The sequence below is a fragment of the Leptinotarsa decemlineata genome, unplaced genomic scaffold (genome assembly GCF_025532065.1).
Source record: "Leptinotarsa decemlineata unplaced genomic scaffold, Ldec_3_MD MMD2_tig00000882_RagTag_RagTag, whole genome shotgun sequence".
NCBI classification, from domain to species: domain Eukaryota; kingdom Metazoa; phylum Arthropoda; class Insecta; order Coleoptera; family Chrysomelidae; genus Leptinotarsa; species Leptinotarsa decemlineata.
Genome location: NW_027412556.1, coordinates 17,867,473 through 17,886,619, shown reverse-complemented (window position 1 = coordinate 17,886,619; position 19,147 = coordinate 17,867,473). Strand labels below are relative to the sequence as shown.

The following is a 19,147-nucleotide window of genomic DNA, read 5'->3' as shown; positions in this document are numbered from 1 at the left end:
TCTGGATTTCATAGAACAAGCAAGAAAAACGAAATTACTCCATCTATATAAATAGAGAAAACTGCCTTGATTGTTGTTCCATGTCTTGTGAAAGGCTCGTTTCGGTTGTATTATTTAGTTGTAGTTCTTGTTTATCGTGTAGAAAGTTTACCAAAAGTTGCCATCTTCGAACGCGAAATTAACATTAAAATCTTCTGCTGAAATTAGTGGCAACGTATTTGCCTAATTCTTCAAAGCCTACCCGACCGCAAATGTGTGCTTGCACCTCTCTCTCTCTCTCTCTCTTTTGCCCAGTAATATACGAAACGTAACTTTCTATCTTCGGTAACTTATACCTCCCTCTCAACTTCCGTTGGCCTCGCTCGATCACACTTTTCGTAACGCCGACGTCACTCATTCACCAGCTTCTTACTTCCAAAGTCAAGCGCGCGTACCACGCCTTGAATGCTGTTTTGATCAATGACCAACTATTCTGGTAGTCGACAAGTGACGAAAAAGCTTTATGAGAAAACTTTTCTGTAGTGAGACATAAATATAAATAATATCAAAATGATTGAAATTGTGAAAGTTTCAAAATAAGATAAAGACTTTTGTGAAAATATCATATTTTCTCAAGTTCTTCTGAATTAATCTGAAAAATTTCTTAGAAAAAATATCGATGACAATAAAATTGAATATCCTATATAACTCGGTCTGATTTTTATCACTAACTCTTATTGGGCGCATTTTCATGTTAATTTCTTCCAACAGAAAGGGTATTTACCTAAAGGTATTGAAAACTTAATTTTGAAGTTATATTTGTACAGAGTGGGCCAAATTGAAAACTTTCAAAGATGCAGATCTTTACTGGTACTGTCAAATTTTGATTCAAGCAGTAAAGACTCTCTTTATTTAGTGGTTTCTGTTCAATTTTCAAACATATTCGCAACAAAGTATGAGAATTATGAAAAATGGGATATTACAGTCTGTTTTATACAAATCGTGGAAATGCAGAAGCAGCAAACAAGTTGTATTACGAAAGGTAAGTATCCTTTCGCAAGGTGTCCTTTCGCAAGATTACAACAGAACGTAATTTATGGTGGACAATTTGAAAAGAAAAGGTCAAAATTATATGAATCAAATAGTGATAATATCAACAGGCCTTATCTAGGAGGATTTTGAAAAAAAAACAAATTCAAGCCATATAGGACCAGAAGAATTTATCAACTCGGACCAGGAGATTTTGAAAGGCGCATAGCTTTTTGCGAGTAGTTCCTAGAAGGCGTGATTTTTCGTTAACTTGTATTGGGACAGACGAAGCTTATGTAAGCAGTGCCGGCATTTTCAACCGCTATAATTCTTATACTTGGGCACAACAAAATCCTCATCCTATTGGGTATTAAAGAATCCAAGGAAGATTTGGATTTAGTCTGTGGGCAGGTGTTTTCAGAAGTAGAATTATCGGCTCGTTATTTCATTGTGGCACTCTCACATCTCAGAGGTATTTAGAAATGTTAAGGAAAAATATTGAACCTTTTGTTGATGAATTGCCACTAATGGATGTCTAAAAAATATATTTTCAACAAGACAGGGCTTCGCCTCACAACACTGCAATTGTCACCAATTTTTCCGCTGCTAATTTTAATTATAATTGGATTGCCGACCAAGGACCCAATCGTTGGCCGGTCAGCCACCGGACCTAACGCCTATGGACTTTTACCTCTGGAGCGGGTTGAAAGATCTTATTTTCAAATTGCTGACCAATTCCAGATACGAATTGCAAGCGGCAGTGATGCAAAGTTATGCTTTTCTCACTCCTATTCAACTAATAAATTTATCAAAAAAACCTTCAGAAAAGGTGTCGCCTGTGTGTAGGAAAAGCTGATGGATATTTCGAAAACCTTCTCTGAAGAAATTTATTTCATTGTTTGAGCTTTATCATTATTATTATTGCTAAAGTTTCATTTTTTTATTTTTTTTGCGGCACCAACTTCTAGGTTATTAGCCGATTTCATTTATTAGTAGTGAATATAGTGTAATTAGTTTTATTTAAACTATTTGTTTCATTTACTGCTTTGAAAAGCTTTCTCAATATTTCGTAGCTACTACTAAACAATTTCTTTCTGTTTTATCACCGCCTCGTCCAAAGCCTACTTGATCAAAGTGTGCGTTTCGAAGTCTACATGAAATAAACTAAAAGCTCTGTATTTCAGAGATGACTCTAGCAAAACATCAAGTATACTACATTTTGGGAAAGGTAATTTTAAGCTCTATTGGAATATGCAGGAATATACAGGGTGTCTCATTAATAAAATAGTTTTCCATCATTAACTATTGATATCTCATTTGAAAAAAATAATTTTTTTACAGCATTGAATTCTACGTAAAAATGTGATTAGGATTTTTTTTTCATAGGAAAAAGAAATTTCAGACATGAAATTAACAAAACAATATATTCCAGAATCATGGACGGATTTTCGTGGTTATCACAAATTTTGAAAGATATTTTCCAAAATTCCTTCAAAGAAGACATTAGTTTTAACAGACAAAGAATGATACTTAGTGATAAATATTCATACTTTCAGTTTAAAATAAAAACCAATACACCTTATGTATGTCATTCCTAATGTAACAAAGACATTCTTGTCTGAATTTCCTAATTCACACGTCTAAGAGTGATATACATAACGGCGACCACCATAATGACATCAAATAAACTGAGTGAAAATTTTAAATTCTATTTGAGAACTGACGACTTAATATTGTGTTGGCTCTTGCCAATAAAGAAAGTGAACATCGCGTTTGATGATTACAATTACACCTTTCTTTTTCTTAATAGCTTGTTGTTGTTAACAATTATACAATAGTTTACTCTTACCTTCTTTTACTTTCCCAAAGAGTTCATTCATATCTCTTTCATTAACAATGTTCGAATTTGCGAACCTGGAAACGAAATGATTGCAAAGTACGTTTAACGAATTCAGATAAGAAGCTTCTGAAGTGATAAGCTCAAATTTGGCTTCTTGGAGTTTCTTCTGCTGAGGGCTGAGTTTGCCTAAAACAAGAAGAAATTTAACATGGAACATGTAGCATTATTTTATGTAAATTACGAAAGTAGAAATTTAGTAGGTAGGTGGATCTATTCTTAGATGGAATTATCTGACTGTAGCCTCGGAAACAACTGGGAAGTCAATAAATAGAACAATATCCTGGCTAATAGGCCGTGGGCGAATGGAACTTATATAGGGTCTTCCAACAGGGACTTCTGAACTTCAACAATCAGTAACGGCCGTCTTCTAGAAGCTACATCTGTCAAATAAGTTGTCATTTATTCAGTCTGATTTGCCAAATCACCATGGACAGATGTAACATGTAAACAACACGTGCAAATAATGAAATTGTTTTATCAGAATGGATGTTCTGTTCGGGCAACGTACCGCGCGCTTCACCCATTTTAAGGAAGCCATAATCGTTCTAGCAAGAGGACTATTCGCAATGTGGTGGATAAATGTGAGTCCACTAGTTCAGTAAACGATCGACCAATGACCGTACGTCGACGAAACGCAAGATCTGCCGAATACATCGCCGCTGTCTGTGAGAGTGTGCAGGAAAATCCAAAGCAATCTATGTCGCGTCGCTCACAAGAACTCGGTCTTTCGCAGACCACAACTTGGCAAATTTTGCGTCGTGATTTGGGCCTGCACCCGTAAAAAATTCAACTGACGTAGGAACTGAAGTTAAACGACAATAGACTACGACGTGTGTTCGCTGAATGGGAATGTTCGCAGTTGGCAACTGACCATAATTTTCATAGAAAAATCTCCTTCAGCTATGACGCCCATTTCTGGATGAATAGGTATGAAAGCAAACAAAATTATTGAATTTGGAACGATACCAGTCCATATGAGATCCAAGAGCATCCAATGCATGCAGAAAAAGTCACTGTTTGATGTGGATTTCGGGCTGGCAGTGTCATCGGTCCATATTTCTTCGTGAAGGACGTTAGCCAGGCCATAACTGTCAATGGCGAGCACTATAGGTCGATGATTACCAACTTTTTTTGGTCTGAATTGGATGACCTGGACATCAACAACATATAGTTTCAACAGGACGGCGCTACATGCCACACAGCTCATGCCACATTCTTGGATATTCCGTACGAGCAATTTGAGGGCATAGTCATCTCACGTGGAGGTGAACTGGCCACCGAGATCGTGCGATTTGATCTCGTTAGACTTTTTCTTGTGAGGTTTTCTTCAGTCGCAAGTGTATGCGAATAAGCCAGGAACCACAGAGGTCCTCAAAGTTACGGAAAATTGGACGTTTCGATGCGCTCCACCCAGACAAGCCGTGGCGAACATTTGAACGATGTTATATTCGACACGTAGTGGCATCAATAGGTCTTTCAAACGAATAAACAATGTCGATGATACCTCACACACAATTTGTTTTACTCGAAGGTGAAGATAGAAAGCGCTCGATAAAAGACACTATAGTACTAAACATTTCGTCTGCTACTGCGGCAGACATAAGCGGTGGTATGTGCGCTGATTTCGCGATATAACTTTTGTCCTCGCAATCAATGCACATGCCTCTGAAATATCTGCCAGAGTAGCAGTCTAAACGTTTGGTACTTATCCTCTTCAATCGTGATTCCGGTCGTGAAGGGATATTTTCTTGAATTGTAATATGCCCACTTATTCAAAGTGTGTATAGGTTCTTTCATTAAGCGCTTCATATCTTTAAATTCCGATAAAACAATGTATGTGTGAGATATCATCGAAATTATTTTTTCGTTTGAAAGGCCTATTGATGCCATTTAGTGTGGAATATGACATCGTACGGATGTCCGCCATGGCTTCTCTGGGTGAAGCGCATCCGAAACGTTCAATTTTCTATTAATCTGGCGCATAAATCAGGCTGAATTTGACCGATTGCAAGGGTTATGTTGGATTTGAGAACCACTGTGGTATCTGGCTTATTGGCAATCACCTTCGACTTGAGAAAACACCACAAGAAAATGTCTAATGGGATCAAATCGGATGATATCAGTGGCCAGTTCACAACACCTCCACGTGAGATGACCATGCCTTCAAATCGCTTGTGCAGAATATCCAATGTGACATGAGCTGTGTGGCACGTAGCGCCGTCCTGTTGAAATCACATGTCATTGGTGTCCAGATTATCCAATTCAGGCCGAAAGAAGTTCGTAATCATCGACCTATAGTGTTAGCCGTTGACAGTCGTTCTCAAAGGAATATGGAGCGATGACGTCGTCAGCTCAAATTCCACAATAAATAGCGACTTTTTCGGAATGCAATGGATGCTTTTGAATCTCATCTGGATTGGTAATGTCGCAGTGAACTCAAATTCGTCCACCACATTGCGAATAGTCGTCTCGGTAGAACGTTATGGCGACCGCGTGAAATGGATGAAACGCGGTACGTTGCTCGAACAGTACACACATTTTGATAAATCAATTTTATTATTTTTGAATGCTATATCTGTCCATGGTGATTTGGCAAAACAGACTGAATAAATGAAAACTAATTTGACAGATGTAGCTTCAACAAGATGGCCGTAATCAACTGTCAAAGTTCGAAAGTCCCTGTGGAAAGACAGTATATAATAGAACTTTTGATTAACCGTTTCGAAGACGACTTTTTACAATTCATACATTACAAATATGTTTTACAGGCCCCCTTCTCAAAAAATTCAAGTATCAACTTTTATTCTGGTGATTAGTCGACAATTTGAGATCAAGGAGAAAGATCTCTTGTACCAGGGCGTATGGCTTGATTTATTTAACATATAAAGTGTATATCACTTTCTATTAGTCTGGAGTGAAGGAGTAAAGTTATCAAAAATGTTTCGTATAAAAGTTTAAGTATTGGTCATTTTTAAATTATTCACCAATAATTTTTGTTGTTTTGAGAACATTTTTAGAATATGGGTTTTTCATTATCGAATAACATTTATTTTTTCCAATAGTGTGGAACTGAACTCGAAAACAAGCCTTATTTTTTATAGAATATCCTATATTTGTTATCTAACAAACTTCTCTTGAAAAGTACTTTCTGAGAATACAGGGGTGTTCCCGTATAAAATCGAATTGAATACAAAAAAAATCATTCATTTCTCGGACAATACAAGGGTTTCTATTTTTTCACTTAAAAACAACGTAAAGTAGGATAAAACTTAACAGGACTTTTTAACCCAAATTGATAAGAAGTTCAAAAATGAATTTTTTTGAGAAACATTGAAACTCGTATCAGTGTTTTCTTCAAATATATCGAAGTCAATCCCCATACCCCGCCACTGTTGAAGTGGAAAATTATTTTTTCATTGAAAAATATATACTTTCATCGACTGTCACTGCTTACCAAATATCACTAAAATATAGCTAACACTTTTGGACCACAGTTTATATAATAGCTCTCATTATTTTTTCATGCAGATTTACGCCATTGAATATTCACATGTCATTGAGGAACGCCCTGTATAAATTTCAACAAACCTATGGAAAATTGAATGGTATGTTCCATTCCATCATCTGACACGATCTGAAACAGGAGAATAGCACTCCAGAAATAATTATACAGTGTATTTCTTTAATGTCCCCACCTTCATTTTTTGAATGGGTCAACTCAAAAAAAATTAAATTTGGGATAATGGAATTAATGCATAAATACTTTATTTTGAAGTGAAACTGACAGATGAAACTTTCAAGATGGCGACTGGGCGCCATCTAGGGAAAAAAATCTAAATGGAAAGGGGTGTCTTGTGACACATCATTTTGAATCTCCTGAAGAAAACTTCACAACCCTAGAATATAATGTCAATATCTTCAACCACTACAAAATGGCGAAACATTTAATAATACCCTGAAGACGAACACATTAATATCGAAATTTCTAGAAATATTCTTTTTGATCTGCCATGGCAATTCCAACAACCCGATAAGGTTGGTTAAGTTATGTTTTATTCATAAAAAACGACAAAAAATGTCAGTACGACAATAAACATCATTGTTCAGTTAGAATATTCTCATTTAGTTTTCGGTTTTACTAACAGAAAGGTCCATTGGAGGAGCGACGCGTAACTTTCACGAGACCGAAAGGATTTTCAATGAACGTTTTCCGAATCGTCCTATCTGTAGAAAATATTTGAGGGAACTTGTATCCAAATTCACAACTACCGGTAGTGTATATATGGGGAAATGTATTGGAATATGCTGGAAACTACTGTTGACCTTCTGATCATTGAAATCGTTTGACACCTTTGGACTTTTTTTATGGGGCTATTGAGTTGATTGTTTTATACAGACTCGAGTCTGTATAAAACAAGTTCGAATTAATCCAGTACAGTCTTGCTCAAGTACAATATTTTAATGCAAAACAGAATCAGTTGATAATTATACCAAAAAATGTAGTCTGAATAAATAAAACTATCAAAAAAATTACTTACTCAAAACCGCTGACTTCGTAACTTCAGGTGTTTCACACCACAGACTCCTTGTAAAATTGAAATCGCTTCGACTCACTGACATCAGCTCAGGCGTTGGTGTTGATGAAATATATATTTCATTTCTTTCATCAACATCTTCATAAATTTCATTTTCGAAATCGGAATTATCATAATCGGATATGGACTAAAACGTAAAAAATATTTTTAACTGAAAAATAAAGATTACCTATCATGGAAATAAATTGAGTGACTTGAAGGCTCAATATGGAAAATTAAATTCACATTTCACAATCGTTTCTAATAACTATTTAGAAGTGGCTTTAACTGTGATGAAACTGGATGGAGTGTAGAAATTGAGTTTGTTGATTATATCCGCATTCCAATTTACTGTTGCAAATATCTTTTTAACAAGATATTTGGTATGCCCTTTGTTCAGGATGGGGATATTTTTAATTCTATTCACTATCGAACCACACTTTATTCAAATTTTAAAAATTAAGAAGATTTTTAATGATACATACCATGTACTTATTAATACAATTGGTTCTTTTTTCATATGATTTTTTTTATCATCAGGAATTGAGAAGTGTGAGTATGGATTCATTGAAATTTTGATCCATCACTTCAAGTATTGGATTGTTTCAAAAGGTTTGTCCGTTTCAATGTCAATATCAATGTCAATGTCAATACCCCGAATGTCAATACCACCAATGTCAATACCACTAATGTCAATACTACTGTAGGTCCACCACCGAAGTGGTAAACCGAATTGGTGGACCTACAGTAATTAGTAATTCAGAACGACAATTTGAGGACTCTGGAGGAGACTGACCCATTACAAACGGTGTGAGGGATGACGTAAATACGGCCTTCGTCGACTCAATCGAATCCTGAGCACACAATGTTCATGCTATAGAAATTAATCGACTTGTGTTACGTTCAATCAATTGAATACATATATATTTACCGAGATATTACAGTTAAAAATATACTCATAATACAAAACTTTTGAAACAATCTGATAGTATAGTTCATAGAGACCATAAAATATATCAAGTTAGTTTCAAGTGGTGAGATCAACGATGTGTGTGAGGGTGCCAGATACGGGCTTCTCCATTGAAGATAGAATTGAATATTAATGGTTAGAGTTATGGAAGTCATGTTACAAAATCTGGTACAAATATACAAAGTGTTTGATTAAGTTGTAATTCAAAGTTTTTTTTTAATAGATCAACCTATATATTCCATAACTCGTACGATTGTCTTGAAAAGTTCTTGAAAATATAGGGTTTTTGTGGTATATACCGGGTAGAAGTTATGGTGAAAATCAGGTCAGAAAGAAGGTTATTTCAACAGCAAATGTCTCCTAATCGATAAAAAGAGTAGATAGAAAAACATTCAAGTGTTCTGAGAATAGCGTATTTTCATTTCCTGTCCGTAATTTTGCCGAAAGGCACTTCTTCCATAGAAGGGTAGCCAAAACTTGGGAACTCTTTTTACCTTTTTCAAATAGCAAAATGTTCTATTTGAGAAAGTGAAAAAGAATAAGGCCAAAACAGAATAGTCCAAATCCATATTGATTTTTGACAAAAAAACCATTATGAACTGTGCACATATTAACTTCATCTTCAATTATTGTTTTTGTTGTGATAGAGCAAATTACTTCTCTGTTTTCTTTAATGTCGTTGTTTTCTCGCAGTAAATCCATTCCATATTTCCAGATAATATAAATAAAAAAAATATATCTCTAGATATTGTAGCTACAGCAAAAATCTAAGAATTGCAATTTCCATTGTACTCAATATTTTGAACAGTTCACATCCTCGCCAATTCAGTCTTTTCCTTCCACGATTCGTTTTTTCTCCTTCTACGCTTCATTTATTTCGTGTGCTTTATACTTTCTACACCTTCAGTGTACACCTACAGTGTAAAAAATCTCAACAGGTACAATGACTATCACTACCTATTTTATGGTGAACTTAAAATCTAGTAAGAAACACACTCAACTGTAATAAAATGAAACTAACCCACTTTACGTTGGCGTGGTTAACCTGCCAAACTGGTCATTCAGCCAGAAAAATTGATAAACTAAAATAATTGGTCGATAAATGTTTGGGACATAGAGATATTTACAGATTTCGGTCAAAATTCAAAGTCTTCTGAACAGATGGCGTAAGAATAAATGGATCCGAATTGATGGGTTCATCAAGTGGCCAGCACAATCCCCAGATCTCACTTGCCCTAGATTTCTATCTATGGATATATGTTGAAGGAAAGATCTTCCGAAAGAAACCAACGACACCAGACGATATGAAAAACGAGATCAGAAAAGTTTTTTTATTACGAAAACCCACTATAATTGAAGTTCGACATGTGAGATTTACCAACGGCTATGATTTTAGGCTTGTTAAAATTACTTATTGCATTAAAAAGTTATTGCATTGATTAAACGGCTTTCAGATTATTTCCTCAAGAATTAGATACATTTTCAATAGATGTAAAGTGGTCAAACCGTATATTTCTTGAAAGGTCATCGTGTGGTCTAGTCTTGAATGGTCTTATTGAAAAAAGTGACCTCATGTTTCAGTTATCCCTGTGATGAAAAAACGTCATTTTCAAAAATTTCGGGCTGAAAGATTTTTATTCCATTTTGGTATTGAATATACCCGTTTTCTGTCATAAATCACACCATAAATTCTGAACCACTCGGTATAAACTGTAATAGTATCATACTTTTAAAAACAACTCTTTTCAAGGTAATTATTCAAGTTGAAATATATAGGGTGTTCCAAATTTTAAAACGACAATGTGATAAGTAATAGACAGTCTTGATTCAATAAGTTCAATTGAATTCTTTAGCGTAAAATGAATCTATTGAAAACATTTTCTATACACCAGAACAAAATAATATCTCTACAAATCTTCTGATTGTGCAAACTTGATTGGCAGAGACATGAATGAGAAAAGTGTTTTCAATAGATAGCGTGGACGATTTATATTTTTGTAATCCAACAATAACTCATTCAATACAATCTAATATTACTTCCCATAATTGGATTTGAATTTCAATTAATTAATCAATAATTTGATTACCCATAACTATTACTTTCCCAAGAATCTATTGTAATTACTTTCATTTACTTACTGTGGGGTCGTAAAACTGATACAAAGGTTCATCCTCCAAAAATGCCAGATCATGCACAGCTCCCGAGTCGGTACTATTGAAGCTATCTAAGCTCTGATTGTAATACGGTGTTTCAGTTTCAGTTCCTACGTTACTGTTGATTACTTTAGAATTCAGTTCGTCCAGCAAACTAGAAAATACTGGTTGTGGATTAATATTTGAACATTCGTTTACTTCTGAACTATTTCTTGGTATATGAAAACTGGCTATTGTTTCAATGTTTTCCGCAGATGGGGCATCAGTCGGTGGTTTCGGGTAAAGGCCGATTTCAGCATACCAGGAGGTTCTATTATCATCAGGTTTATTTTGGTGACTATTTTTATTGAAGACACCCGCCTCTGAATACAGAGATTTTCTCTGTTGTTGGACATTTTTGGCTTTTGCACCACCTGAAAAAATGGAGTATCACAATACAGAAAACAATCAAACTCATTCGAAACCTCTAGATTTCTAGATTTGGTGTGTGTGTGTGTGTGTCAAGAATGAAAATATTAGTTCACATATTCACATTTCAATGTATTGATACGAATATATTGTTGTGTTACGTGTCTTGCAATGTCTTGCAATCCCTACTATGAACAGCAGTCCTAAGAACAATACTAGATCAACAGCCCTTCTACATACAGAAAGGGCAAAATATATCAACTCTATCGAGTTAAACTCCATAGACTCTATTCAGCTCATTATTCAGACCATTACCATTACATCACTTTTGCTCTCACTTTTTCGTGAATTTTTTCAGTTACTACAAACATATTGTTACGTTTTTCCCCGTGGGTTGACCAATAGTTAACTGTATTTCACTTTAAATACAACAAACACTTCAACTAAACTTCAAGTATTATTTGAATGTATATCGCCTTACTACATCACTTCGCGTACTGCACTGTAACGTCCACTTGACTGTGTCGATATCCTCCTGGCTAGCCTTCAAATATCGTAATCCAATGTCCTAGAAATTTCGCCAAATTTCCGTCGAAATTGGTAGCATCGTACATTCGCGCGCTGTTAGCTACGTCACGTTTGGTTATGGTTACCAGTGGCGGCCGACGTTATTTTCTTTCGGGCATGATTTACAACACTACATCCTTTTCTGAGGTTGTTTGCCCCGAACAACATTCCAAGAGGGGACATCACGACCAATGTAAGGACTCAGCCCTTCTATGTGGACAACTTTAGGCTTGCTTCTGGGTGACATTTGGATTTTGTACACCAGATCGTTCATCTTTTTGGTTACCAAGTAAGGTCCTTGCCATGGTCTCTGCAACTTGGGACACAAACCTTTCCCACGTTGGGGTTGGTAGAGCCACACTGCATCGCCCTCCTTGAAGCTCACTGGCAGCGACGTTTTGTCAAATCTTATTTTCATCCTGTCGCTGAAAAGCTCTAATTGGGTCTTGGCAAATTTGTGTTAAATTTCCAGTCTCTCCTTCACGTCATTCACATACACTGAAAGAGGTACCTCTTGAGATTCATTGAAAGAACTGCCATACAATACATGTATCGGAAGCTTCAGTTCCCTACCAGTCAACAACATGGATGGTGTATAACCTGTCGCGTCATGTATGCCATCAGAAAAGAGGAATCAATTCATCCCAGTCTCTTTGGTTTTCGGAGACAAACATCGAGAGGTAGTTATTGATGATGCGATTATGCCTCTCGACCATTCCATCGGATTGTGGGTGAAGAGCAGTTGTTCTTGTCTTCTGTATTCCCAACAGAGTCATCATTTCCTTCCATGAATCCGATTCGAAGTTGCGGCCCTGATCCCTGATCCGAGTGTAGTTCTTGAGGTACTCCGTGTCTAGCAATTACGTTCTACAACAGGGCTTCTGCTACCGTTTTAGCCTCTTGGTTGAGTAAGGCTACTACATCAGGCTATTTGGAGAAGTAGTTCATCACAACCATAAGGTACTTATTACCGGATGTGTTCACAGGAAGTGGTCCCAAAATATCGACTGCGATTCTCTCGAAAGGGCACCCACTGAGGTACTGCTTCAACTTTCATCTCTGCCTTGTCTTCGGACCCTTTCTCTATTCACTCCGAAATGCCCTCCAGTGCGACCATAGTGAAGCTGTTGGAGCTGTCTTAGGAAGAATCATCCATCCGGGCTTTCCCATTTTCGAGTCATCTCGAATGCTCATGGAGTCCTATTGGAGCCAGTAACCCTTTTTCTTCTGGCCGTGCTTGGGAATATCTTGCCATTCCGATCTCGCTCCTTTGGCAATCCATTCTCGTACTGTTTCCAAGACGGGATCCTCCTTCTGCACTACGATGATATCTTGCCTTGTCAGGAAGGTAGTGTCACCCTCATAGTCTGTTAACGACCTTACCACACCGTGGTCAGGTGAATCCTCAATCCAGGGACCCTGTAAGGGTCCCTGGTCAAGGGACCCTTACAGGTTGCTATCTTCCGGGTCAGAGGGATCCCGAAACGACAGAGCTATCCATAAAGGAGTCTCTGCCTGCTACCTCATCCCGTCTGGTGAAAAGTTCTTTTGGTAGCTGGGTATCCTCGTGCTCTAGGCGTTGGCAAAAATTACAACCGAATATCAAGCATGGTCTTCTTGAGAGGCTATCTGCGTTTCTGTGACTCTTTCCTTTCTGAATCTTCCAGAAAACTACGTCACGTTTGGTTTATGGTTACCAGTAGCGGTCGGCGTTATTTTCTTTCGGGCATGATTTACAATAATATATTCGCAAACTTCAAATGGGGTCTTTTTTGTGTAGTTAAGTTTTATATTCTCTTCGAACCTCTGACTGGTGTCGAACGAGTATTCTGGAAGTTCCTGAGTCAATAGGGGATAACATTTCAGATGATCATTATTATTCAAACACTTGCAATTTTTCTGAACCGAGACAGACATTTCAAGACTTCGAGTACCAAAAGTCTACACACACTGCTTCTTTCTGATGTCATCGACCTGAGCCATCTAGGTGGGGTTGGAGATGTGGTGGGTTATTCTCAAAATTATGTTTCCTTCGCAATGTTGTTCAAACACACGCCGAAATACTGTTTCCAAAATTTTGAGAAGACACTGTTATGCAGACGATCAATACCCTGTCAGATTGTCGTTTGCGAACATATTGAGTTAGAGAATAAAAGTGTATAATTCTCTAAAAAACTCATCGACAATGGCGTCATTACATTCTTCTGGTGTCCGACAAACTGCTAGGTAAAACTGCTGGGTAAAATATTTACCGTTAGATCCATACCTGGCCTCAAGATTCGCAGCATTCCAGTTTTTTGAACCATCAATTAAGGCCTTCACTCAAATCTGTTTCACAAAGTCTCTTGACATTTGTCAAATTGATTATAGTCTTTTAATGTGTGCCCTATCTCTAGAGCTTTCACAATTCTTTGGTGTTCGTGTTTACTGCTTCATGAAATGTACTACAAAATTTCTAACGCTCGACCGTTCAGCGTTCAAACATGTACAGTTGTTTTTTTTTCTTTCAACTAAGCATTGAAGTTTGCCGCTTCCTAAGATGTCGACAATACATATCCCACAATGACCATCTATCAGAAGTTGGAGGCTTTTAGGGTTTCAGCTTGTGACGGTATAGTTGCTGACGATAAGACTTTCTTTGTTGAAACAGGTCTACTCTGCCTAAGAGAAGCAGGTTGGCTAGCCATGTTAGCAAGTTCGAATTGGCTTTTCAATTTCTTCAGCTGCTCGTTCACTTCTCATCCGTTTGTTACATGAACAACTGCTTTTGCCCAATAAAAACGATGCTTTTTAAGATTGTATCGTCATGTGTGTGATGAAAAGTGGATCCTCTAGGTCAACAGGAGACGTTCAGGACAATGGTTGGACACCGATGAGCCACCCATACACTTCCCAAAAACCTAATTGCATTCTGCATATTTTCTGCTCAGAAAGATGTTTTGATGAACTGGTCGTATTCCTTTTCATTCTTTCATCTTTACTTTCGATTTCACTTGCTATAATGGGCTTGTTTCATGCTATAGAAAATGATACTGGTTTGCTTATAGACTGATCGAATTAGGGGTATATTATACTTATCAAGCCTAATCGGTCCCAAAATCTCTTTATATTTGCAGAAAAAAGAATAATTCGAAAAGCAAGAATTTAAATTGGCCGCGTGTCTGTTGACCAATAAAATTGATCATGTCTGGAGCGGAGTTGCCAAGTGTATTGGTTTCTAATATCCAATCACAGATCTGATGATCCAATTTAACAGACGCCATTTTTGTTGTTATTGTTGTCAACTCGGTGTGAATACAACTGTTACCATTATATAATTAAATAACGTTTTTTTGTAAAAGGTAGGTCTCGGCGGGTACCTATTTTGCTGCATATTCCGTGTCAGTAGTTTACATTCCGAAAAATAGTTTTTCAGGTTATTTTTGGATTGATATATTCTGTAGTAATTCTACATTTCACTGTACATATTTTTGCTTCTCTTTTCAGTCACCATACTGCTCCTTGGCCGAGATAAAAAATTAAATCAAAATATTCCATCCTTCGATAAAAGACAAAGTCTGAAATGAATGTCATATAAATAAAATGGACTTACTAAATATACCACCTTCCGTTTCAATTTTTAATTCTTCATTTCGGTACCAAAGTATTGCAAATTTTTCAAGTAAAATTCATCGATCATTTCAAAATCGACTCTTGGTAATTTGTCGGGAGTCAGCTTTAACAAAACTAGGCTCAACATTCATTTTGAAATTATTTCAACAAAAATACGAAGTTTGTGGAAACCATTGATATTAGAAAGAGCACATTGTCGCATACACTACAGAGGGCGCTGGCTGACTGGATGACAATATGGCTAATATACCAGTAACGTTGAATTTCTTATTTTTTGGTACTTGGCATGAATGCATAATTGATTTATTTTATTAGGATTCATGACCATTCGAAAAATTTGAAAATACAGCTCGTTTAATTCTATATAAAATTATATTTAGATATAACTTGTACTATATAACATTTATCCAGGCAAATAATATTATTGTCCATTTGTATGCTTAATTCGTGGATTCGAGCGAACTTATTATTGTACATTTATTTGTTTGCTCGCTTTATTCTTTAAAAAATGAATGAATAATTACAGAAAATTTTAATTGATCGTTCTTTTTCTCAGGAAAATGGAGTACCCATATCACAATTTATTGGTTTATTCGGCATTGAAAATGTATGTCATATCGGATCCATTCTACTTGTTTTTGCAACATTGAGTTTCAACTTTTTCTTAGCTGAAACCTCACGTAGGAACAATTCGTTTTTGCATCAAGTTTAGTTTGTGTATTTTTTAAAAGTGTTTAGAGATATATTTGAATATTATTATGGTGCATTCTTGTGCTGATTTTAATTGTGCGAAAAGATACAAGAAAACAGAAAGCGCATTGGCTTATAAGTAAGTTATTTCATATAATGAGTTTAGGTTCCCAAGGGATAAAATGATGAGAAAAAAATGGGTGAAACTATTGAAAAGAAAGAACTACAATCTTTCTACTCTTCCAAAACTTCATAGAAATCATTTAAAAAGTGACTATAAATGAAAGGAGAACGAAAATATTGAATTTGATGACAGAGTTTTTTATTTCAACTCGAAGTATTCTCCACAGAAAGTATTATCTGGAGTTAATCCTGTCACTGAAAGTATGAAACAAAATACCTCAGAAGCTTTTGTTGGATCAGTTCGAGTACAATCAATTCAGTCTATACTTGACCTCATTCAACCTTCCTCTCAAGTTGTAGAAGATTCAACAGATTACCCAAACGCCTATAACGCTTGAAGTTAGTAGCTATATTAGAAAGAGGAATGTATGTAGGAATCGTTTTTTTATAATAAATTGTAGTTGTACAGATTGAGGATTGTAGAATAAATTGAATATTTCAAATGATTCATATACACTTCCATAATTAAATTAATAATAGTAGGTTTCGTAAATTTTACGATTTGGTACTGTTGATTATTTCTATTGTTCCTATTAGTCAATCGAACAAGAAGCGGGAAGAAGCGGGAAAACAACGGTACTTAGAGAGATGAAACAAAATGCAGTTTTTCAATTTAAAATTTCTATCAAGTGAACTTTAAACCAAAAGTCATGAAACAAGCCCATTGTTTCCAAAATATTATCCTCATCTCCTTGAAGAAATTTAATAGTGAATAGCTCCTTCAAGTTAATACTTTTTTGAATATTTTTTACGGGGCTTATTCGTTCAAAATATTTGAATGTTTCAGATTGAAACATCCACTATGTATACGATACTTATAAAAAATTGATACAAAAAAAAAAGTTAGATTTAATAATCATCTTTCGTACGTACCTACATTTTTTGCTGGAATTGGAGGAGGTGGTATTTTCGGTCTCACCACTCTAGATTTGACGTGAATAGGTGAAGGTGAATTATTTGAAACCGATTTTTTCTTGGTAGATTCCTTTGCTTTCCCATTTTCACCAACGTCGATGTCACCACTCAAATAGAAAGTACTTTTTCGCTGGTTTGCCAGAGATACCGCAGAAATGGAAACACTTCGTCTGATTCTGTTGAAAATACTATCAGACTTCTGAACTTCACTTTCTGAGTCCAACTCCGGTTTTGGTTCATCAGTAAGAATAACGGGAACACGGGTTTCTTGAACTTGATCTGTAAGGAATGTCAAAAATTTGCGGTAGTGAGCTGATTCATAGTTTTTTGTATATTCGAAAATGAAATGTTACTATTTCAAAATGATTTTTTTGTTCATAAAGGTCTCTTCAAATATTTGTTTCTCGTCATGTGATGAGGAACTTTTTGAATATTTTGTAAAGGCGTGTTACTTTTTCAATGGAATCGGACACAACTATATTTGAATTTATTTCAAATTTGAAACAAAGTTCTATTGAATAACGTAAAATGTTCTATTTGTCTTCAATAAAATCCTAATTGAATTATGGTGTCTCGCATGGGGAGGTGTGAAACCTCCCTAGTTGTGAATTATTTCTACAATTCGGAAGTTCTTCAGAAATATTTCTTCAAAATTACATGCAATGAAAATCATAATGATCCTTCGATCTACATATTGAAAAATATAAAAATAAATTGATGTTCAATAATGATTAATTTTTTCAAATATACACATACGCTATCCGTTCAAAAAATAAGGTGAATTTGGATTTTTTTCAAAAAATATTTATTCATTCATCAATTTATAGTTCAAAATAGTCCCCTCAAATATAATACTCTCGTGCCAATAGTTTTCCAATCCTCGTTTCTTGCATGTCTTTGAGCCCTCTCAGCGATTCATTTTTAATCTACTCAGTCGTCACCAAACACCGTGATTTAATGGTCACTTCAATCTTGGGAACAAAAAAACTCTCAGGGGGCCAAATCAGGTGAATACGGTGGTTGAGGCATGACTACGGTGTTGTTTTTGGCCAAAAAATTAGGATGACGAATGAGCAGGTGCATTATCATGATGCAGAAACCATGAATTGTTTTTACACAACACCTGACGTTTTTTTCGTATTGCTTCTCGCCATGGGCGCATAACTTCAAGATAATAAACGTATTCCAAAAACACTTTATTGTGAGATTTTCACTAAATTGTTTTACAAAAACGCAACACGTGTTTCGCCATACAATGGCTTCATCTGGCGTGTTTGAAAGACACGCCAGATGAAGCCATTGTATGGCGAAACACGTGTTGCGTTTTTGTAAAACAATTTAGTGAAAATCTCACAATAAAGTGTTTTTGGAATACGTTAGTTATGGATTTTCATCAAGTATCGGCCGATTCCATCATATATTTCAAGATAATACTCCTTACTGGTCGAACAACCATGTGGCAAAAACTGCTGATGCACTACGCTACGGTAATCGAAGCAAACAGTGAGCAAAAACTTGAGATTTGATCGAACTTGGTGTGCCTTTTTTGGTTTTGGCTCTCCTACGCTCTTCCATTGGGACAATTGGACTTTGGTATCGATGAGGTTTCATCAGTTATGACCCTTTTGAGCAAATCTGGATGGCGGTTGTCGTCATTCGACATTTCCTGAATGGTGTGTTTTTGAGCGCTTAATTCCATTTCTTACACAAAATCTGGTGCAAATTATATGATCCATTTTTTTTTTCGATTGTGGAGAATCGCCGAAGACGTAAAACACTTCTGAATTTCATGCCTCTCACCAACAAACTAAACACACTGAACATGTTCGAGATAAGTGTACCAACATAAAAAAAAACTTTAATCGGATGTACGTAGACCGCGAAATTTGAACGTTCGCCTTATTTTTTGAACAGTCCACGTATATCATAAAGAAAGTATTTAAATATAGTATCAGATCATACCAAACATACAAAGTCATGTAAAAATTAAGTATAAAATTAGTCAGTCACTTATAACATTCGTGATTTACTCAATTTATTCAGTTCTTCATTCAATAATGTAAATTTTAATGCCTCTATGTGTTTCTACTGAAATCAATACATATAACAAGTTGTGAAAAAAAAGTATTTTTGATATAAAAATGTTGTTTCTACGTTATATATTTA

General features: G+C 35.8%; 1 protein-coding gene across 2 annotated transcripts in view; it reads right to left on the bottom strand.

The window, feature by feature from the left end:
- Window positions 1–19,147, bottom strand: part of Exn (Ephexin) — a 134,787-nt gene that overhangs the window by 68,940 nt on the left and 46,700 nt on the right. For both annotated transcript variants that reach the window (XM_074175172.1, XM_074175171.1), the window contains exons 4-7: window positions 16,940–17,260; window positions 10,592–11,019; window positions 7,447–7,630; window positions 2,858–3,034 (exon numbers count right to left, since the gene is read on the bottom strand). In XM_074175172.1, the coding sequence (XP_074031273.1) occupies window positions 2,858–3,034; window positions 7,447–7,630; window positions 10,592–11,019; window positions 16,940–17,260 (1,110 nt within the window). The remainder of the gene's footprint in view (window positions 1–2,857; window positions 3,035–7,446; window positions 7,631–10,591; window positions 11,020–16,939; window positions 17,261–19,147) is intronic.